Raw genomic sequence first — 22,313 nt, 5'->3', positions numbered from 1 at the left:
GGTGAGCGGCGGGTAGCACTTAGCTACGCCACCATCTCTGGGGTCCAGAGACAGGAATCCTCTGCCCAGACAACTGAGGTCTCTAGGATGGTTTCATCAAGCTGCCTTGGGAAGGAGAAAATCAAAAACTGGAGAGGCAGAGCCCCGCTGGCTCCCCGCTGCTTCCAGGGGCCCTGGCTGCAGGCTCCGTGTGGGAAATGACTTCGTCCTGCCTCCAGAGCCACCCCACCGGCCTCCTGGCCACCAGCAAAGGCCCAGCTAACAGTCAGATTTGGCAGGAAGAGAACAGTCAGGAAGGAAGAAAAGCCAGGAGTGTGTGGCCTGACTGGGCCACCGTCACTGGCAGAATAAAAAGGAGCAGCGGTGGCAGTTAGGAACACCCACCAATGGCTCAGGGCCTATGAGAAGGTCACCAGCCTGCTGGAGGCCACTGGGTGTGTGGCCATGGTTGGGCCTACCCAAGGGTCGGGCTGCCCGCCCCCACCTGCCCTCTCTGCCCGGTGATGGGTCCGGGCCCGCCACTCGAGGTAGTGGAGACAGGACATCTTCAGTGGCCAAGTGGTAGTTGGAGCAGCCAGGCGGGGTGGCAGCGTTGGGTCGGTGGACGGCCCCGCACCCCTAGATATAAGCCTCCTTGCTGGCTGAGCTGCCTGCCTGGGGCTGCTCGGGACCATTCTCGGGGCGCACAATGTCTTCGCTGGGCTGGATCATGACCTGGAGGCGCTGGGGACAGCGGGAGGGACAGGCAAGGTCCTTAGAGAGCCATGCTCTTCAGGCCCACCATCACACCCATCCCATCATGGTCTTGTCCTGTAGGCCCTCCCCAACCCCTCCCCCCTGCCCCCAGCTCCATCTGCTCTCCGTAGCCAGTCTCCTCCCTCCCTCCCTGCTCCTGAGAACACTCTTTTTGCCTCTACACTACATCTGGCTCACCTTCAGTCCTCTCCTCAGTGACCCCCCTCCTTGGCCTTCCCCGTGGACACCTCTCATACTCGTGGCACTGGCTGTGGCCTTGTCTGTGCCTCCAACAAGACCTGGGGCTCGGCCAGGGTGAGGGAAGGGAAGTAGCGCTTACCTGCTTCAGAGAGCCTTTCAGGGTGAGGAACATGTAGGCCATGTAGCCGGGGATGAGGACCATGGAGGACAAGGCCATGAGCCAGCCCACGCCCTGGCCCCACTTGGGGAAAACGTAGCTTCCCATGGTGAGAGGCGTCATCTGCACGGCGCTGAAGAGGAACACGCCCTGGGAGCAGGAGGAAGAGGAATAGGCAGAAGAGGAAGGGAGGGAGGAGAAAAGGAAGGAAGAAGATGAGAGGGAAGAAGAGGGGAGTAGAGGAGGAAGAAGGAGAAGGAAGAGAAGGAACAAGAGGAGGAGGAAGAATAAGAGAAGGGGGCAAAGGAAGAGCAGAAAGAAGAGAATGAAGAGGAAGAAGAAGAGTTCAGCCACCTAGACTGGACAGGCAAAGCCCCTCCCAGACCTTGATGCGAGCAGGCCTCTGTCCCTGAACAGAGCCCCCGCTTGCAGACACCACCTGCCTGTGACAGAGACCCGTTTGGAAGAGCTGCCCGAATCCCACCACTAACCAGGTGAGTGAGACTTCAGTAACAGGCGCTCAGCAGACCATAGGGATAAGTGTCATTAGGGAGCGGGGCTGTGGGGAAGGGAGGGTCTCTGCCCCTGCAGCTTCTCCCCAGGCCTGTATCACTCATGCCTGGAGTAGCCTCATCCTAGCAGGCTGGTCAGGCCTTGTCCTTACCGCCACGATGATGGGGGTGAAGAAGGACCAGCACAGTTTCCACCAGATGCAGGGTCTGGAGCCAACCATCTCCTGGATATTGTCATAGAATCGGTTGACACCTGTGACATTGGGGCCGGAGTGGGAGGAAGGTTGAGCTGGGGGACTGTGCATTCAGAGCCCAGCTCTGCCACAGTCCCAGAAACCCCATACTCCCATGTGAAATGTGGGACCAATGCTTTGGGTACTGAAGTATTTGTCAATGGTCGATTCCCACTCAAGCAGGAAAGCCAGTCCCCTCAATGTGAAGATACCTTCCCACTAACGGGTACTTATAAACTATGTCCCCTCTCAGCATTCTTCCCACATGTCTTCCGTCCCAACCATTCCCCCTGGTGGCCTTGCTGGGTGGGGACACAGCTCATCCAATGCTCTGTCACCATGAGACACTGCTGAGATCACAGAAAACTGTGAGTCTCACAAAGGATCGGTTAGAGCTCTGCAGAGCCCAGCTGGAGTCTGTGCAGATCACAGGCCAGGCAGTGGGAGGATGGGCCAGTGACAAGGAGCAAACACAGCAGAACAGAGGAGATACAGGACGCCACATCCCTTTCCAAGCATTCCATCTTGCTGTGATCACCAAGCGTGTGGGGAAGGAGGCCTGGGAGACAGCAGTGTACAGCTGGCTGCCCCCAAAGAAACAAAGGAAATCCATTTCCTTCGTTACGAGACTTAAGAGACTGTGTCTTTTTATTGATAGCTGGTATTAAAACACATAAATTTAAATCTTTGTTTATCTGCTGGATCTCCCTTTTTCCCAGATAAAAATCTCAAACAAACTTAAAAAAAAAACAAAACACCTCCAAACAGGCCAAAAATTCTGGCTCCTATTCTTAATGGATGTAATTAAGTGTTCTTGTATATTCTAAATATGGGGCTTCTGTGCTAGGCTTATGGAATTGTGAAGATAACAGAGAAGATTGTATTTGTTGAGTAATGATGGAAGGAAGAAAGGAAGGAGGGAAAGAGGGAGGGAGGGATACTAGGAGAGAAGGAAGGAAGAGAAAGAGGGAGGAACGGGGGGAGGAATGAAGGAAAGGAGGGAAGAAGGGAGGGAAGAAAATGAGGAGACACTTACCATAAAACCAGGAAATGGAAACACACTCAAAGAACACAAGGAACAGCAGGCTCATGCCACTGGCAGAGTAGTAGTCGAAAAGTTTGAAGACATAGATGCCCCCCTGAAAGAGCAAAAGAAGATGAATGCCAATCCATTTCATTCAGCTTGGGAGCTTGGAGAGGCTACCCTGAAGCAAGAAAACTTGGGAGTAGATTGGAGGAAGCACTGGGCACAACCAGATTACATATTCACTGTCTGAGAGTTGGGAAGAAACTGTCCAGGTTATAGAACAAGGAATTGATTACTAGAATTGGATGCACCTCTTCTATGCTTAAACCTTCCCCAGCTTACACAAGACAATAATAAAGCACAACAACAACAAAAATAATAAAAGCGTGACAACCATCTCTAGTAGATACCAATTCAAATCAAATCTAATCCCAGGTCCTCCATGGTCTGGTTATACATCCCCACCCATTTCCTCACCCTTCTGTCTCCACCCCACTGCATTGGCCTCCTTTCTGTCCTGTAAGCTTTCCAAGTCTACTCTCACCCCAGAGCCTTCACACCTACTGTGCTTTCTTTCCTGAGGTCCTCCAATTCCTCTGCACTAAAGTTCCAGATCAATGGTCACATCCTTAGACCTCTCCTGACGATGTGTCCAAGGTAGCATTCCTCCCAGCTCTGCTGATCCCAGGGCCCTTTTTCTCATGGAATTACTCAGAAAAATCTGATCTGTATGTCAGTTTTGTCCACCAAAATGTAAGCCCCAAAGACAGTGTCCACCATGTTAAATGTTGAGCCTGAAGCTCACACCTGCCTATAGCAGGTGTTGATGAATGCATGCAGGAATGAAGGAGTCCTAACTCTGGATCACAGATGCATTTGAATTTGGGTGTGGTATTCTACACAAGTCAGACTTATGGTCTAAGCTCATGGATTTAGGGTCGTTTATATTTATTGTATAGTTCATCAGACTAGGAAGGCCTTGAATGCACTAAGCATATCTCATTAATTTCAACACACACACACACACACACACACACACACACACACACACACACACACACACACACACACACACACACACACACACCCCAGGGATTATGATGAAAGGAGGCAATGTCAGTGTCAAAATCCTGATTCTAGTTTGCCTCTCTGACTATTCATCTCTGCAAGCTTTCCCAGGCCAGGCAAAGATGTTGCATGCTCTAGCTTTGTCCTCTTCTGTCTAGCTTGGTATCTGTGTCCTCCCCCAGCCTGGCAAGGGACAACTATTTGCTTGGCATGGATGGCACTCAGGGCAGGGTTGGAAAGTGAGTAGAATAGGACTGAAAGGAGGCCCCGGGTGTGGCCTTGGGGCCACCCTAGGGCATGCTGGCAGCCACAGGGTCTACCTGAGTGATGTTGGAGAGGCCAATTAGGTAGGAGATGATGCAGACGGCAGCAATGAAGAGCTCCCTGCGGTTACGAAGCAGTCTGGGGTACTCATCCACCAGGGCTGTGATAAATCCTTCCACAGTGCAGAACTTGGCAGAGGTGAGAATGGAGGACGGAGGTCAGCCACCTGCAGCCGCCCCCGCCCTGCCCCATCCCAAGCCTCACTCTGTACAGGAGGACAAGAGGCCTGCCCCAGAACCAAGCTGATTCTGCCTGTCTCACTGTGTAGCTTCAGGATAGGTTCCTCTCATTGGGTGTCAACTTCCCCTTCAGGAAAATAGGGGCATTGACCGAGATGCTTTGTGATGTTTCACACAGTGAAACCATCCGAGGTCTGGAGTTCTTAGTCATCTCCATGGGGGCCTACGAGTAATCCCCTCTCCCTGCTCCTAGACCAGAGAGGTTGGAGTTCCCAGCCCAAGGTGCAGGAGTCGGGGACTCACCTGGCTGTCGATACCCAACATGAGCAGCATGGAGAAGAACAGGATGGCCCACAGAGGAGAGATGGGCAGCTGGGTCACCGCCTCTGGGTAGGCTAGGAAGGCCAGCCCAGGGCCTGGGGCAGGGCAGGGGTAGAGCAGAAGAAAAAAGGGAACGGCATTGATCACCCCCAGCACGTCCACCTTCCCAGATTCAGTCCATCTTGTCTTTCTGGCAACCTGTCAGCTTTGAAGAAATGTGGGGGACCAGGAGCCCCAGAACTGGGGCCACTGTGCAGAAAAGGGGCCACTGTGGCCTTGGCCAGTGGTTGGGACCGCACAGGTGTGAGATACACAGGAGGTGGGAAGAGGGAGGGCTTGCTGAGGGTCCTGGCCTGGGCCTAGGATGTTCCCTGACATGGAACACAGCAGGTCAGGAAGCATGTTGGGAGCATGTTTGGAGCATGTTCTACCTGAGGGCTAGGTCCTGGGGGAACCAGGAAAGAGGCTGTACAGCTCCCTCTGAAATCAGACAGGGTCAACATGGCTGGAGAGCTCCAGAGCCGTGGGTGGGGGAGGCCTTGGTGGGGAAGGTGTACTGTCTGCGAGAACCTTCCTTTCCCCATGCCCAGCCCTCCACGGAGGAGGTGCACAAGGGGAGTCCTTCACGTGCCTGGCTGAGCAGGTAGAGAGTGAGGCACGTGTCTTTCGTAGTGCAGGTCATTGTACAGGGACTGCTTAGAGGGCACAATCCACTAGGTGTGAACATTTTAGGAACCAGAACGAAAGATGGACTGGGGGACCTTTGTAGCATGTAGGTGACCACAGCCCGACCAGGCTCAGGTGGATGGTCTCCAGGACAGACCCCCAAGGCCAGCACCGCCAGCCCTTCCCCTCCTCAGGAGCCCATCCCACACCAACACCGTGAGGCGTGTCGGTGTGCTGCACTGACCTGAAGCTGCCACATCTGCAATGGATCTCTTGGTGACATGGGCCATGAAGCCCACAATGGAGAAGATGACGAATCCTGCAAACATGCTCGTGCAGGAATTGATGCAGCAGACGATGATGGAGTCCCTGGAGAGGGAAGTGGGGCGGGGTCAGGGGATCCGGGGTCCGAGAGGGCGGGGCTAGGAGTATGGTCACTAAGGGGCAGGTGGCCCCACAGGGGCAGGTCCTGGGCAAGGTCCCAGGGCAAGGCAGCCTGGGAGGGCAGAGCCAGCAGGAGCCGGCTCAGGGAGAGGTAGGGACCAGGGGACTGCCTGAGAGAAGGCTGAGCTGGGAGGACACAGGCCCTCATAGGTCAAAGCCGGAGGTGGGGCCTTGGGGCGTGGCCAGATAAAGGGCGGGGCCACTGGGAGGAGGGTCTCACTAGCATGCTGGTGGGTGTGGCCTCTGAAGGGCATGGAGGGACCCATGGGAGGGTCTCAGTAGGGTGCCTGGGGGCGTGGCCACGGGTGGGCGTGGCCATATGAAGGGTGGGCCCATGGAAGGATCTCAGTAGGGCACCTGTGGGCGTGGCCGCAGGTGGGCGTGGCCTGGACCCCAGACTCGGGGCCCCGCCCTCGTACCTGTAGACATTGTTGTGGAAGGAGTTGTAGCTCCCCAGCGCGATCAGGGACCCGAGGCCCAGCCCGTAGGAGAAGAAGATCTGGGTGGCCGCGTCCAGCCACACCTGAGCGGGACGAGACACTTGGGTAAGTGCACTGATCAGGGCAGCCTCAGTCCCCCAGCGCCCTGGGCGCGTGCGCAGCCCTCACCTCCGAGTCCGACAGCTTGCGGAAGTTGGGCGTGATGTAGAAGAGGATGCCCTCCTTGGCCCCGGGCAGCGTCACTCCGCGGAAGAACAGCACGATGAGCATGACGTAGGGGTACGTGGCGGAGAAGTAGACCACCTGGGGGGACGGGGTGGGGGGTGGCGCCCACGGGGCTCTGAGCTCCCGCGTAGCCCTCCCGGGGCCCCGGACGGCTGCTTGGCCTCTTTTCTGAAGCCCCTCCAGAACCAACCGGCTCAAAACCTGGCTTTTCCCTTCCGTGCTCCTCGCCTCCTTGTTTTTAAAAGGTCTACATTATCCAGAAGGGGAAACGTTCCATCCCTTCCACAGCCCTAGAAGACACACAGGAGCCAGGGTCCTGGTGTTCTCCTGAAACCTAGATAAAAGGGTAGTGCAGGCTGGGAAGGGGGCTCAGTGGTGGAGAGCTTGCCTAGCATGTGTGAAGCCCTGGGTTCGATTCCTCAGTGCACATACACAGAAAAAGCCGGAAGTGGTGCTGTGACTCAAGTGGTAGAGTGCTAGCCTTGAGCAAAAGCTCAGGGACAGTGCCCAGGCCCTCAGCCCCAGGACTGGCAAAAAAGAAAAAAAAAAGGGAGAGGTTGTAATGCACTCAATATTTGCCTGGCAGCTACAAGCCCACAAAGGTGTCAACATTTCAACTTCCGGGCATGTCAGGCTACTCTTCTTGTAAAAGGAGGCCCGCCACACTAGGTTACATTTCCACATTTCACATTTTACCAAGCTAAAACAGCGATGTGCCCGTACTGAGCCTTGAACTCAGGGCCTGGGCACTGTCGTTTAGCGATTTTTGCTCAAGGCTGGCACTCTTCCACTTGAGCCACAACTCCACTTCTGGCTTTTTGGTGGTAACTGGAGATAAGAATCTCATGGACTTTGCTGCCTGGCTTTTCCAAACTTTGATCCTCAGAGCCCCGACTCCTGAGTAGCTAAGAATACAGGCATGAACCACCAGTGCCCCAGGAGCTATGTAGTTTTGTTTCTATCTTTTTTTGTTTCACGATCTTGGGAACACTGTGATTCTTAATTATAGAACCAGGACTGCTATCCATTCAGGTTGCCTTCGATTTTAAGTGACTCTAAATACCACACTGAACACCTCTGTATATAATTCTTCATCTACAAAATCATTACATTACCCTTGGGGGAAAGTTCTAGCAGTGGAATTCCTAAGTGAGAAGAAATAAACTTTCTCTTGTCACCTAACTGCCTCTGGCAATGGAACTCCTGCCAGCACGGCAGGGTAGCTTCCTCGCAGGGATGTTGGGCACGCACAAACCTGTGTTGGGTCTGATGACAATCACGTGACTGACACTATGCAAAGCAGCCTCTCTGCTCATTTATGGCTGAGTGATTTTCAAGCTCAGTGACCCTTGCTATCGTAGTCTGATGTGACCCCATTTGCTAGACAGCCTGAGTTGTTCTCTGAATTAGTGTTTCTCCCTGGCTGCTCTCTAAGATCCTGCAGGGTTGGAAAGCCAGACACCAGCCCCCAGGAAATCCACTGCACTGGGAATTAAAAAAAGGGGATTCAAAATCAACCGTATGCCAGGCGTTGATGGTCTATAATCCTAGCTACTCAGGAGCTGAGATCTGAGGATCACAGGTGAAGCCAACTTGGGCAGGAAAGTCTATGAGACTTAACCCCAATTAACCACCCGAAGCCAGAAGTGAAGTTGTGGTTCAAGTGGTAGAGTGTTAGCCTTTATTACCTACAGGCTATGTGACTGGGTTAATGTCTTATGTTCTCTGAGCCTCACTTTCTCTTGTTTGGCAGACAGTTGTAATTCCCCTTGCTGCCCAGAAAGGCTGGTTATGTGAAGACATCAGCTTGCTTAAAAGTGTTGCTTCTGTGTGCTCATCTGGTAACCAGGTAGATAGTAAGTGCTTAATAAATGCTGGCTTGCTGATGGCACCCTCCAAAAGATGCAGTGAGGAGGTGGGGCCTACTTTCTGTCCCCAGGATGTCAGTCTCCTGTGTAGAGGAACTCTAGGTACCATCCTGAAATGCTGATGCTGGGTGTTAGGTGCCTACCAAGTACACCTAGGTACCTAGTACCTAGGTGCCAGTACCCCTCCATGCTCCCTGTTCCTAGAGACGTGTGTTCTGACACTGAGCTTGGGGCTGAGCCACAGGGCACAGTTCCCTCCAGACACAAAGCAGCCTCAGTGGCACTGCCCATGGCCCTGCGCACAATTGGTTTAAAGTTCTGTTTTGTTCTTCTGGAAGCCCACCGAAGCCCAGACTCCCTGCCTCCAGCCCTGCTCCAGGCCCCCCCCCCAAGGGCTTGGAAATGAGAAGTGGAGTGCTCCCCTCCCCCTGGCGTGGCTTGACACTCAGCTCCCCAGCGCCCCCAGCTGGACACCCTGATGTGGCATGGCTCTTCACTGGCCATAATAAACACAAAGGAGACAAGGACAGCACCGTCAGGTCCTGTGGTACTCTGCAGTCACCAGCTCATGGGATTCTCTCCGCAAGCTGAAATGCACCCCCGTTAGCCCCATTTTACAGAGGAAGCTGAGCTTCAGAGAGGCGAAGTCACTTGCCCAAAGTCACACAGCCAACAAAAAGCCAGCCAGCTGGGACCTGGACTTAGGACTGTTGAAATACAAAGCCTGAGTCCTCAGTCATTTGTCTCTCCATGCCTGAGTCAAGATAGGTGTCTGCCCCTCTGGCCTGAAACTAAGCACAAAGAGGTTCAGAGCAGACACTCAGGAGAAGCTCATGCAATGGTCCTGGGGCAGCATCTGAACTGTTAAACCATCCCTGCAAGCTTGGCACTTTACTGTGTGCCTGCCATGCTCCTTCCCTTCCACCTTTGGTGTGGAGTCTTGCTGGCAATGAAACTTAGGCAGAGAGCTGCAGGACCTGCTTAGCTCACAGTGGAGCAGGGCTGGTGGGAGGCAGGGAGACGCCCCCGGGGGCCCCCGCCCCACTGCGTATACCCCCTACCTTTCCAGTCCAGCCAACTCCTTTCCAGATGCAGAAATACACCAAGATCCAGGCGATGGCCAAGGTGATGGCCAGCGGCCAGCGGATCTGGCCGGGCTTATCCAGTCCGTCAGTCATCTGGTGCATGTTTCGCCTAGGGAGGAGGGGGGAGGGAGTCACGGGGAGCCATCAGGAGCTGGAGTGACCAAGGGGGCCCAGGTCCCTCCTCTTTCCTGGGACTGTGCTGTGTGTGGCCTCCTGTGGCTCCCACGGACCCTCTGGACCTCCCTCCGTTTAGCACGGTCGCCTGGTGCGGCCCCTGTACCTCGGCACACTGGGTCTCTAACCACACAGCACCTGGTCAGTCAACGTTCAAGGAATGTTGAGGGACCGAGAAAGGCTGGATGAGGGGCATGGCGCACCAAGAACTGCACGTGGGAGGGGCCGAGGGGCCGAGGGCAGAACCCAGCGCTGCGGCTTCTGTGTTCACTTGCGGAGACTCCACGGTCTCTTGTCCTCACATCAGGCCCGCACCCCCTCGGCTCAGATCTTCCAGGCTGCTCCCGGTCTTCCCAGCTGCCCAGACAGATGCTTCCTCCATGCCGAAGAGATGTGGGCAGCGCGAGCTCACCTTGTCCAATCAGAGCCCTGACCCTCAGCATCGAGGGGCCTCCCGGAGGATGGAGTCAGGGCGGCCGTGTGTGTGTGTGTGTGTGTGTGTGTGTGTGTGTGTGTGTGTGTGTGTGTGTGTGTGTGTGTGTGTGTGTGTGTGTGTGTGTGTGTGTGTGTGTGTGTGTGTGTGTGTGTGTGTGTGTGTGTGTGTGTGTGTTTCTTCTAGGAGGCTCCGGATCCCTTGGCATTCACGGGGATTGCTTCTAGGACACCTGCAGATGCTGAGGAACATGGTGGTTCCAGTCTGCCATTGGGACGCAGTACGGGGTGTGCACAGGGCCTGTGCGCTTGGTCCGGCAAGCTTTAGGTCATTCTGGGTGACCGAGGATGCCTGACCCAGCGTTGAGTGGATCCTTGTCTGAGGTGGTGGTGAGGATGTAATGACCAGGGAGCCTCTGTGTGGCTTGGGGCAGGCGGGGTCGTACATCCGGGGGAGGTTTCCATCTCAGGCTGAACTCGAACCAGGGCCTGAGCAGGCGGATACTGACGGCAGGCAGGGCTGGGTTTCAGGATGAATCTAAGTGACTCTGGCTTTAGTGTTTCCTTCCCTGGCCCTCTGGATGCACTCTCTGCCCTTCCCCGTCTGGGACGGGGCACTCTGTGACATTGCTGAACTTTGTCCTCTGGATTCTCACCGAGTCTGACCAATGGAGGCATCAGCAGGAGGAGGGCAGAAGAGAAGGTTACCGGGGATCTCTTCTTCCTACTGGCCACGGCTGTGTCTGTGCCCAGGCTTCGCCACTGGAGGCCACACCTGGTGCCGACTGGGCCTTGGTGGTCCAGCCCTCAAGGGTGGGGAAAGACCCTCATCCTCTGTGGTTCCCATCCCCTGCCCACATCTCTTTGAACAGTGCTCTCACCGAGCTCCTACATAACCAGCTGGCACCCTCCCCTGCACCCACCACCAGTACTCACTCCCAGAACTCCACCACGGCACTGGTCATGTTGGTGGTGTTGGCGATGCTGTAGTTGGAGAAGCAGTGGTCTGTGTTCCAGGGATTGTCGCACTGTTTCCACGGCAGTGTCTGCAAGGAACCGTCAGTCAGACATGACAGCCCTTCTCGTGCAGTCTCCCTTAGAGCCCCCAGGCCTCCTCACAGCTGTTAGCCCTTCTTCCCCAGAGCGCTGGGAACAGACAGCCCTGTGACTCCCACTGTATGGATCAGTGTATGGAGCAGAGAGGGTCAACGACTCACTTGCGATTGCACAAGAGGAAGGCCAGACTGAGATCTGAACCTCAGCCCGCTCGCCCTGGGCCCTCATCAAGCCTCCCATCCATGGGGCTGCACCTCAGCTCTGGGAGGCCAGTCCAGTGATGACCGCGGGCTCCACGCTAGGCACCGCTCTAAGTACTTTCTACACACCTGTCCTTACGCCACACAAGGCCCGGCGGAGGAGGTTCCCTTCTCCTTCGCTTCCCTTTTGTTGTAATTAAATATACACCACAGGGATTTGCCACCTTGATCACCCATAAGTGCACAGTTCAGTGGCATGGTATGTATCTATAAGGATATGAGGTCTACCAAGTGACCATCACCACTTTACTTCCCAACCTGTCCATCTTCCTGAGCCGAAACTCTGTCCCCATTAACCCCCAACTCCTTATTCCCAATCCCCAGCCTGGCATCCAAGCTCCCATCCTGTCTATGGATCTGACCATTCTGACAGTCTCAGATGAGCTAGATTGGGCAGCATCCGTTCTTCCATGACTGCTTTCTTCCATGTCACACACTCTGTAAGGTTCAGCCATGCGGTAGCAGGGGCAGAGTTTCCTTCCCTCTTTTAGGCTGAGTAGTACTCCACAGTAACTCTATACCATATAGTGCGTACTCACTCAGCACTGAGGACACATAGCCATCAACAGGTTTCTCTCTGAAACCTTGCTTCCTGCTTTTTTTTTTGGCGGGGGGGCAGGACAGGGAGCATTCATTCACCCAGAAGTGGAACTGGTGGGTCAGACGGTGATTCTATTTTCTTTTCTTTTGAAGAATGGAGGTAAGTTGCACGTGTATCTACAGTTTGTCAATGGGAACAGCAGCACTCACAGAGAGGCCTTGTTACTGAAGTTGCAGAGAGATATCAGAGTCAGGATTTGAACCCAGCCCATATACCACGGCTCAGGATGCCCTTAGCTACAGTGTCGGGAGGATCAGACACTGACCCCCACAAAGTGCTCGGCCAGGGAAGGTGCTCAAAGCACAGTGCTGCCCTTGCTGTGGGGAGGCGGATGGGATTCCCGTGACACTCACGGTGGTGAAGGAGTTGTACAGGTAGTAGATGGCCCAGGAGATGATGACGATGTAGTAGATGTTCAGCCAGAAGGACAGCACCGCGGCGGCGAGGCCCACCCCTGTGCAGGACACATGACTCCAGCTCCACATGGCCACAGCGGGGGGAGGAGGGGGGAGAGAAGGGGAAGGGGGAGGGGAGGGGGAGCTGCCCCGGGGTGCTCCTCAGCACCCACAACCTCCCCGGGACTGCGAGCTGGGGGTGGGCCGGGGACCAGTGCAGGACAGGGGCAGGTGCCATGGGGTCCCCGCCCTCTGTAAGTATAGCCCTGGCTGGGACGGGTCAGGCTGTGATAACTGGGTCCCCCCAGCAGCTTTTTAGCCACCCTCTTCAGCCCCCTGACCCCTCCCCCAGCCCCCAGGCCGCTCCTCCCGGGCCCTGCCCTGCACTCACCCTTGAACATGGGGGCCAGCTTCCACACACCCAGGCCCCCGATGGATGTGTACTGACCCAGGGAGCACTCGAGCAGGAACAGCGGGACGCCCGCGAAGATGAGCGTCAGGAAGTAGGGGATCAGGAAGGCCCCTGCGAGGAGGGACACGGCGTTGGAGATACTCCTGCTGAGGGGTCCCAGTGGTTCTGGCGTTCCACCCGGGGTTTCCCTATGCCCTGCCCCCAGAGCAGTAGCACCCAGAGGGAAAATGAGCCCCAGGGGGTCTCTCACCTCACATCTACCCTCTGCTTTGTGCAGGAGAAATGGGTGTTGGTATCATTGGCAGGGTATAACTGTCTTCAGAAAGTGTGTGTGTGTGTGTGTGTGTGTGTGCGCGCGCGTGCCCCTGAATTCAAGGCCAGGGTGCTGACCCTTAGCTTTTTTATATACCACTTGAGCCACACCTCCACTTCCAGCTTTTTGGGAGCTAAAATGAAGTCGCAAGGACTTTCTCGCTCAGGCTGGCTTCAAACCTTGATCCTCAGATCTCAGCCTCCTGAGTAGCTAGGATGACCTGTGCCTGGCAGGCAAGGCATCTTTTGATAAAAGACAGAAATCAAAGAATGAGACCTGATCTCCGAAACACTCCCCGTTCTCTCCTGAAGCTGCAGCAGCGGATACCTCAGGGGAACCCTCCCTGTGGGGGCTCCCCACCCCCCCCGCCCCGGCCCAGAGGCCATCAACCACCACCCACCTCCACCATTCTTCCCGCAGAGATAGGGGAACCTCCAGACATTGCCCAGGCCAATGGCGTAGCCCACGCAGGACATGAGGAAGTCGAAGCGGCCTTTCCACGTGTCCCGGTCGGGGAGATCCCCGGTCTTCTTCTGCACCTTCACCACCAGGGTCTTAGGTTTGTCGCTGGCCACGGGGGCCTCGCTGACCTCTGTGGCGATCTGCCCGTCGGCCACCTTGCTGCCGTCGGCTGCCATGTCTCAGAGCTTGGATGCGGGGGGCCTCGCAGATGGGCGTGAGGTGTCCGCTCCTGTCCACGTGGACAACAGGTTTGCGACTCAAGGTCCCACTGGGAAGACAGAAGGGGTCACAGGCTAAAGAGGGACAGTCATGAAGTGACTTCCAGACCACCGGTGCCTCCCAGTGGTCTTCTCCAATCCCTCTTCTCCCGGCCACTCCAGAGAGAGGGCAAAGGCAACATGGCCTGCCGCCGCCTGCCAGCCTAGCTCCCGCTCTGGCCTGTGTCCTGCACCTTCTTCCATGTCTGGTGACTGGAGGGCCCTGCAGCCACCAACCTTCCAACAGAAACAGTACAGAGTTCAGAGTAAGGCCACAGTCAGGAGACCCATGCCACCCTAGGCCATCACCACCCCCACCCCCACCTCCATCAGGACAAACCAGCCAGGTGCTCAAGCTGGGGTCCAGGAGAGGGGTCATGGCTGCAGCTCCAGTCACAATCAGCTTTACCACTTTTGAGCCGTGGGATCCTTGCTGAACTTTTTAACTTCCTTCTTAGCTACTCTGTGGTTTGTGGTTTGTTTCATTTGTGCTGGTCCTGGGGCTTGAACCCAAGGCCTGGGTGCTGACCTTTCCTTAGCTTTCTTGGTTCAAATCTGGGACTCTACCACTTGAGTCTTGCCTCCACTACTGGTTTAGTTAACTGGAGATAAGAATATCACGTATTTTCTTGCCCAGGCTAGCTTTGAACTATGATCTTCAGATCGCAGCCTCCTGAGTAGCTAGGATTAAAGACGTGAGCCACCAGTGCCCAGCTTCCCTATCTTTTAAAAGGATAATAGTATATCCCTTGTTGGATGGAAAGTCCCAAGTCTGTGTTTTTACCGGTCCACAGCCCTGTCCCTGGTTGAGGCAGGGCTACTGGCTTTCATGGCCACTTTTGGCCCTTGGTTGCCCCAAGATATTCCACTACACTCTCTATGTGTCTGTGTGGCCTCTAGTTCTAGAGGCAGCATACCTCCTACAGGGCATGAAACTGACTTCACACACATCCAGAGTTCACATCTCCTATCTGCCTTTAATCAGCTGAGTACTAGTACTCAGTACCACTACTCAATGCTCTTAGTAAGTACTGTTCTTCTGGCTGGCAGAGTTGTGGCTGTAGGAACTCTCTAAGTACTTGCTGGCCTTACCTGGTGATTCTCAGTGGCAGGTCAGCTCCTAAAGGCTCCCTGGCAGCGGCTGGCTGAGAGCCTGCAAGGCAGAGATGGGAGAGGAGGAGGGAGGTGAATGAATTACCCAGCGCAGGGCCAGCAGGGCACAGGAAGCTGCTAGGGGTCTGGGCTGTGTATGTGACTGCAGAGCATCCCGGGCAAGGTGACCCAAGCAAGTCCATGCAGCATGGCGCTGGCCCTCGGGTGCTGGAGCATGCAGGAGCCACTGCCACGGGGACAGCCACAAGGTGGGTCTGGGTGGGCATGAGGAGCAAGGTCCACATTTCTATCAGAAGGAAAAGTAAGGCCAACAGGGGGAGCTTCTCAGGGCTCCACAGGGTGCCAGCGAAAACGCTGATATTTCTGTGTGTGTGTGTGTGTGTGTGTGTGTGTGTACATGCACACACCCCGATCACACGCCGTGATCCTGGGGCTTGAGCTCAGGGCCTGGGCACTGCCCCTTGGCTGTTTCACTCAAGGCTGGTGCTTTACCACTTGAGCCACAGCTCTACTTCTGAATTGTTGGTATTAAGTAGAGATAAGTCTCAGACTTTTTTTGCCTGGGCTAGCTTTGAACTGTGTTCCTCCGACAGATCTGTCTCCTGAGTAGCAAGGATTATAGCCAAAGCCGACAGTGCCCAGCTTTTTTTTTTTGTCAGTCACGGGGCTTGAACTCTGGGCCTGGGCGCTGTCCCTCAGCTCTTCTGCTCAAGGTGAGCACTCTACCACTTGAGCCACAGTGCCACTTCCAGTTTTCTGGTGGTTCATTGGAGATAAGAGTCTCACAGACTTTCCTGCCCAGGCTGGCTTTGAATGGTGATCCTCAGATCTCAGCTTCCCAAATAGCTAGCAATACAGGTGTCAGCCACCAGCGCCCAGCTTTTTTTTTTTTTAATTAACAATAGAATTAAAGTTTAATTAGCTGGTATTTTTCTTCATCCTCCATCCAAACTTAAAGAAATGTTCCACAAGTTCATATAAGAACATAGGAAAGGCCGGGCGCTGGTGGCTCACACCTGTAATCCTAGCTACTCAGGAGGCTGAGATCTGAGGATCGCGGTTCAAAGCCAGCCCGGGCAGGAAAGACCGTGAGACTCCTACCTCCAATAAGCCACCAGAAAACCGGAAGTGGCGCTGTAGCTCAAGTGGTAGAGCGCTTGGCTTGAGCTGAAGAGCTGAGGGACAGTGCCCAGGCCCAGAGTTCAAGCCCCACGACCGACAAAAAAAAAGAACATAGGAAAGGACACTGTAGCAGGTAGTGAAATAGTTTTGTTTTCCTGAATGATTCTACTTTTGTCTCTACCCTCAAATTTGTTCATTAAGAACAACACTTACATAAACCACAACAAAATACCTCAGAGTGGGAGGACAAAATCAAAGGTGTTCAGAGGAATTTGCTTGTCGGTGACTTTTTGGTTGTCTTTGTTCTTTTGATGTCTCAAGTGTTCTTTAGGTGTGTCTTAATAAAAATGACACAAAATAAACCCCTGGAACCCTCAGAACCAATTGGAACAAGTGAAGGGAACATGGCTCTGTGGCTTATGATTGTAGCTGAGCTAAAGCGATGTGTGTGTGGCCCAGGCCCTGCGGGGCATGGTTTCCTCTGCTTGGCTCTGCCCCCGGAGCCCGGTGCACTGCATGACCTCCAGCCCCTCACATGCAGCCCAGTCACCAAGGGCTCACCATTTACCGCCACCCCTGCTTCTGGTCCTCAAGGCGGCCAGCTCAGGTGAGCTCCTCCCCCGCCACAGGCTCCTCCTGGATGCCCTTCTCCATCCTGGCCTGCCGTGGCCACACCAGACAGAGCTCTGGACTGGGGTGAAGGCTGCCTCCCAGCCTCCAGAATGACAGGAAACAGGAGGTGGGCAGCAGACTTCCCAGACATGAGAGAGGCACTTGCATATCCCTCCTGGGGGAGGGGAGAGGGTCTGTCCTTAGCTTGATAACTAGGATGCCCTTAGCTTTCCCTGTGATCTACAGTATAAGCTCCAGCTGCCATATTTGTTCAAATAATCCAATCACCTTGGGCCAAGACTGGTCACCTGACCCAGCTAGCCAATCAGCTTCTTCCCTGGGATTTTGGCATGAGCCTAAGGAATGGAGCTGCACTCTCTGCTGCCCAGAGGGAAGCCAGCAGCTGACTAGATAGCCAGAGAATCTGGTGAGCATGCTAGCTTGCGGCTCTAGGCCCACGTCGCCCAGAGGCCTTTCCAGAACATCCACTCTGTCTGCGGTGGAGGAAAGCTTTGTTCCAAGTTGTTACTTCCCCTTCCCGGAGATGCATCCTGAGCCTATGGCTGCTGGGGGCAGCGGTGGTGAAGGGCTGTGGGTCTGAAGCCATAAGGCGACCTGCTTCTTCTACCTGCTCCCGAGCACCAGGTTGACCGCACCCCCACCGCCCACTGTGGAACAAGCAGAGGAGCACCTCACTGCACAAGCCCACACACTCCTCCAAGCCCCCTTCCAGAGCCTTCCAATTCTTCACCCAGTGACTACTCTAGAGACCAAGCCCCTGGCTACCCTTCTTCCAGGGGCCCGTTAGACTCCATGGATGCAATCTTACTAACCCAGCTATGCCCTCCTCCTTCGCCCAACTCCTGCTGGGAGCTGACAGCACAACAGAACACTTCCCTCAAAGCACTTTGTATTCAGTCCAACCCTTCTCACTAGAGTTTGAGGTGGGCTTTGAAGATTGAATAGGAGTTCATCAGGCTCAGAGAGAGAGAAGGAGAAAGAGACAGAGAGAGAGAGAGAGAGAGAAGGGGGAGGGGAGAGAGGAACAACAGAAGTAGAGGAAAATGCATGAACAAATGCAAGGAAGTATGAAGGCAGGAAGTCCCGTTTATGAAGGGCCTTAAATGCTGGGGTTAAAACCCCAGATGTATAATGAGTGTGACAAGACGAAGGCTTAGTTGGGGGATCTTGGGGAGGGGGATGGAGTTGGGGTGTCGAGGAAGGCAATAAAACGTCCCCATGATGGCCCACCTCCCTCATGAGCACTCTGCGACAAAGTTCTGAAACCAAAAATGGGGCCAAAGCAAGTAGCAAGGAAACCTCCGCCAATCCCCTAACAAGGCGATGCTTTGTAAGAAAAAGAAAATGTGGAGTTCCGAAGCCCTAGATCAGAAGTGGCTAAATGGGTCAAAGTTGGCCCTTGGGCTTCTTTTATTTGGCTGAAGAAATAAAAAAAATCAGTTTGAATTAGGAACCAGAGATGTGACACCTTGGATTTCAAGCCGAGAGGACAGCAAGAGCAAAGGCCCGGAGGCAGGAATGAGCTTGGAGTGTTTGAAAGACAGCAAGGAGGCCAGGGCAGCTGGAGCCCCATGTGAGAGGGAAGAAAGGGATCCGGGCGGAGGTGGTGGACAGGGAGGGGCCCATCACACAGGTCAGCGGTTCAGATTTGATTCTTTGTTGTTGTTGGTGGTCGTGGGGCTTGAACTCTAGGCCTGGGCGCTGTTCCTGGACTCTTCCGCTCAAGGCTAGCACCCTACCCCTTGAGCCACAGCACCACTTGTGGTTTTCTGGTGGCTTATTGGAGATAAGAGTTTCACGGACTTTCCTGCCTGGGGTGGCTTTGAACTGTGACCCTCAGATCTCAGCTTCCTGAGTAGCTAGGATGACAGGCGTGAGCCACCGGTGCCTGGCTTCAGATTTTATTCTCAATGAGATAGTCATCTCATTTACACTTACAGGTTTCATGCTGGCTGCAAGAAGAGCAAGCAGAGAAGCTTGCTGACAGTCTAAGAGTACAAGGAAGAGACCTGCTTGGTGGTTGGCAGGGGCAGAGGTGGTGGAAAGGGAGGGTATGGAAGCCGCCTGGGACAATCTTCTTCTGTCTCTGGTGTCAGAGGGGTTGCATGGGGGTGGGGCCCAAGCAGAGGCTGGAAGGCCAGGCTTGAGTGTCAAGGCGGTCATTGTCCCAGGGCCAGGCCAGGGAGCGCATAGGCAGATGCATTGCGGGGGTGAGGGCAGCGGTCTGCCTGGGAAGAACGGTGCCCTGCCAGCTTTGTTTTGCTCCGGTCAGTAGTGACAGACAGACTGCAATCGCTCGCAAGGCCAGTGGCTCAAGAAAGAAATTAATATTGGGTTTGGCTTCATGCCCAGGGGTCAGGGAATGAGTTTTATTCTCTGCTTCAGGAAAGCGCTCGGCACACAGGACGGGCCCTACTGACAGCTGCTGCGGACCTGGGAGTACGGGGGACATTTATGGAGCACTCCGTGTGTGCTAGGCTTCCCTGGGTCTGTGCGAGAAGGGCTGGGTTACGCCTGCTGGGCTGGGGCCGAAGCCCTGGGGAAGCCGGAAGCCAGGCTCCCACCCGGGCCTGTGGTCTAGGCGCCTGGGGCAGCCTCCGCCGCCTGGTGGCATTTGCAGGCTCTATCCCTGAGCAAGCCCGTGTCCTCACCTGTGAGCACGGCCCTCCAGCCTCTAGCAACCGGACACTCGAGGGGCTGGTGGGCCTGGAGAGAGACTGGCACAGAGACCTGCCAATCACCAGCAGCTTGGGCTGCCACGCGGGGATGGATGGCAGTTGCCAGCTTTGTGACCAGAATTGGAACACGTGTGCAAGATCAGGCCAAATAACAACCGAAGGCCAGGTGCTGGGGGAGGGGAGCCGAGGGGTGTGGTGTGGGAAAGGGGCAGACGGGCAGTAGGGGTCTGGGGGGCTCCATAGACCAGCTTTCCTGGCAAACAAGGGACTCCTGGGGCCCCTGGGGCCAAGCATCTGAACAAAGCCCTAGGGTAGGGGGTGCTTCACTGCTCTATCCAGCAATGTAGTGCACCCCAACACCCTGGTCCTCCTTCCCCCATGGTTGCATAGACAGGAAGTGTCCCCCAACATTTCATTAACAATGGGAAAAAGGAAAGAAGAGCTCAGAGGGCGGAGAGAAAAGAAGGGGGAGCACCGGCTGCTGTGTGGGGCCAGCTCTGAATGCCAGCCAGCTGTGAAGTTACTAATGGGTAGACTGAGGCATGGAGAGGTTAGGAGACTTACTACAGGCCTCCAGGCAAGAAGCTGGGCTGCCAAGACCTGCATCCAAGCTAGTCTCTGGTCTAAAGGCTCTAATCACTTTCTCCAGTCATGCCACTTGAGTGGCTTGTCCCTGGTGGCCCCTCCCCTGGGACAAACACAAGGACACGAAGGCAGAGTCCTGGCCCCAGGGGCCCAGAGGCCTGTCTTCTGAATGCTGGCCTTCCCTTGTGGGTGTGGTGAGCCGGTTCTGTCCTCGGGGCTGGGGCCTCTAATAATCCCCCAGGAGGCAGCACGCTCCTCTGAGGGGCCTGGAGGAGGGAGGGGCAGGGTGACAGCCTGGAGTCCCCCCGTGGGACTCACCCACACCTCACTTGCTGTGTGGCTTTAAACCAGTGTCTTGCTTTCTCAGCGCCTTGGTTTCCTTCTGTTAATGAGGGTACCTTCTCACCTCCACCCTGGCTCTGCTCTCTTCATCTCCCTCACACCACTGGTGGTTTATTCGCTCACATCTGTTCTGGCCCCTAATTACCTGCAGTGCCCAACTGTGCACTTCATTTTGTCACAGCAATTTCCAAACCAGTCCACCCCAATCGATAGTTCACCCTCGGGGAGCCAGATGGAATCCGGCTGGAGTGTGAGTTTTCCGCCCCTGAGCTCTGACATCTCAGAGACAGCCACAGAGACCGCCATCCAGGCTCCCCACACATCCTGCTGCCCAGGCTGGGCTGAAGGGGGGCAGGGCACCAAGGGGCACAGCCCCCCCCCCGCCAAGGTCAGAGCCAGAGGGGGTCCTGCAGCCCCCTCCCCCCAACCCCAGCCGTGGTACAGCAGGGCAGAGCATGCATGCCGAATGCCTTTGGGGCACCAGGGGCCCGCATGGCTGGCTGGGATCTGGGTAGCCAGGTGCTGCAGGAAAAGGGGTGCGTTTGTCCTGTAAGAACAAAGACGGGGATCACACAGCCATTCTCTAAGTGCTCCCCACGTTCCATGATCATGTTTAACCTCACCACACCCCCCAAAAAACTGCCCAGGGGCGACACTGAGGCTCCAACAAGGAAAGATTCAGAGAGCAGCCGGATCCCAAAGCCTTAGTCTTAACACTGGTCCTCCACCTGGGCCTGGAGGACGCCAGGTTGGAGGGCAGTCTGAGGAGGACGTGGCCTAACCTGCCCCCGGCAGCCGGCAGCGTGGCTCCCCAGGCGAGACCTGCAGGGGCCCCGCGCTCTGCCCCCCATGGACATAGTGTCCAAGGAGCCACGTGCTGGCAGATGCGCTGCTGAGGATGTCACAACAGGCTGTCAGGAAACAAAACCAGCGGCCCGTGCCCGGCACCCACGGAACCTGGGTGTAAATGCTCCCACCCTGCGGACCGTGGCTGAGAAGAGCAGAGGGCACAGCCTGCCAGGACTCCACACGCCCAGGCGCCTGCTCCGCACACAGCAGGACTCCCTCTCTCCAGCGCTGGAGTCTCCCTGCAAGCCTTTGCGACCACAGCCCATAAGGACATCCTGGGGGGGACGAGGGAGGGAGGGGCTCCTTCCCCGAGGGCGCTGAGCCTCCGTCTCCTGGGGCCACTGAGGCCAGTTCTCCACAGGGCACCTGCATCAGGGCAGACCAGAGGGACTCAGGCCTCAGCTAGAGATCAGGGCCTGGATGGAAGAGGAGGGGAGAGTGGGGAGGAATAGTGGGGGAGGGCAGAGAGGAGAGAGGAACAGGGGGAGGGGGACAGGAGGAACATGAGCAGAGGGAGAGTGTAAGAAAGGAGAGGAAGAGCAGGAGGAGGGAACAGCAGATGTGCTCTCCAAGTCTACTCTGTACAGCTTCCTAAGGAAAGAGGGAGGGAAAGAGAGAGAGAGGGAGAGAGGGAGGGAGAAAGGGAGGGAGAGAGGGAGAGGGGAAGGGAGGACGGGGCCCACATTCTGGCACGGAGCTGCCGGAGGTTGTGGAGGAAGATCACGTGCCGTGGAGAGTTGCCACGGGACTGGGCTGCAGGAGTCCCCTTGGGCTCTGGGTGGGCTGGGGCGCTGCTCACACTTCCACACAGGCAGCCCCCTTCCGACCAGCGGAGGCATCTGTGGAAACAACAGGACCCCAAGAATGGTCCTAGGCTCGGAGCCCACGCTGCCTGCTCTTTCTCTGCCCGTCTCTGGTGGCTTGGGCTCTCTGCCGGGCGTGCGCTCTGGGGGACGCCCCAGCAAGGGTTCTGCACTCAGATGGCCAGAATGGAAAGTCATGCAGCAGCCAGGGCAAGCTGAGCGAAATGCTGACCGTCAGCACGGCTCATGCAGAAGGGGAGCCCAACAGAGGGCCAGCAGCCACTGCGGCCAACCCCTCACACCTGAGGCTCCATGGCCCCTTCCCAACAACTCTGCCGGGT

The 22,313-nt window shown here is 55.7% G+C and overlaps 1 protein-coding gene across 1 annotated transcript; it reads right to left on the bottom strand.

The window, feature by feature from the left end:
• Positions 1-520: 520 nt before the first annotated feature.
• Slc6a1 (solute carrier family 6 member 1) lies at positions 521-14,985 on the bottom strand. Its single transcript, XM_042680074.1, has 15 exons — positions 14,940-14,985; positions 13,529-13,858; positions 12,795-12,926; positions 12,362-12,462; positions 11,028-11,137; positions 9,462-9,594; positions 6,476-6,610; positions 6,287-6,390; positions 5,668-5,792; positions 4,740-4,852; positions 4,254-4,385; positions 2,875-2,977; positions 1,758-1,858; positions 1,076-1,243; positions 521-723 (listed from the first exon to the last, which is right to left on the bottom strand). Exons 2-15 carry the CDS (start codon positions 13,764-13,766, stop codon positions 619-621), a joined length of 1,800 nt encoding a protein of 599 aa, XP_042536008.1. The 5' UTR covers positions 13,767-13,858; positions 14,940-14,985; the 3' UTR covers positions 521-618.
• Between the last annotated feature and the right edge of the window lie 7,328 nt (positions 14,986-22,313).

Source organism: Dipodomys spectabilis, unplaced genomic scaffold, assembly GCF_019054845.1.
Source record: "Dipodomys spectabilis isolate Male_0828 unplaced genomic scaffold, ASM1905484v1 ptg000054l, whole genome shotgun sequence".
Lineage (NCBI taxonomy): Eukaryota > Metazoa > Chordata > Mammalia > Rodentia > Heteromyidae > Dipodomys > Dipodomys spectabilis.
Note: the sequence above shows the minus strand (reverse complement) of the source record. Positions and strands in the feature narration are given on the sequence as shown.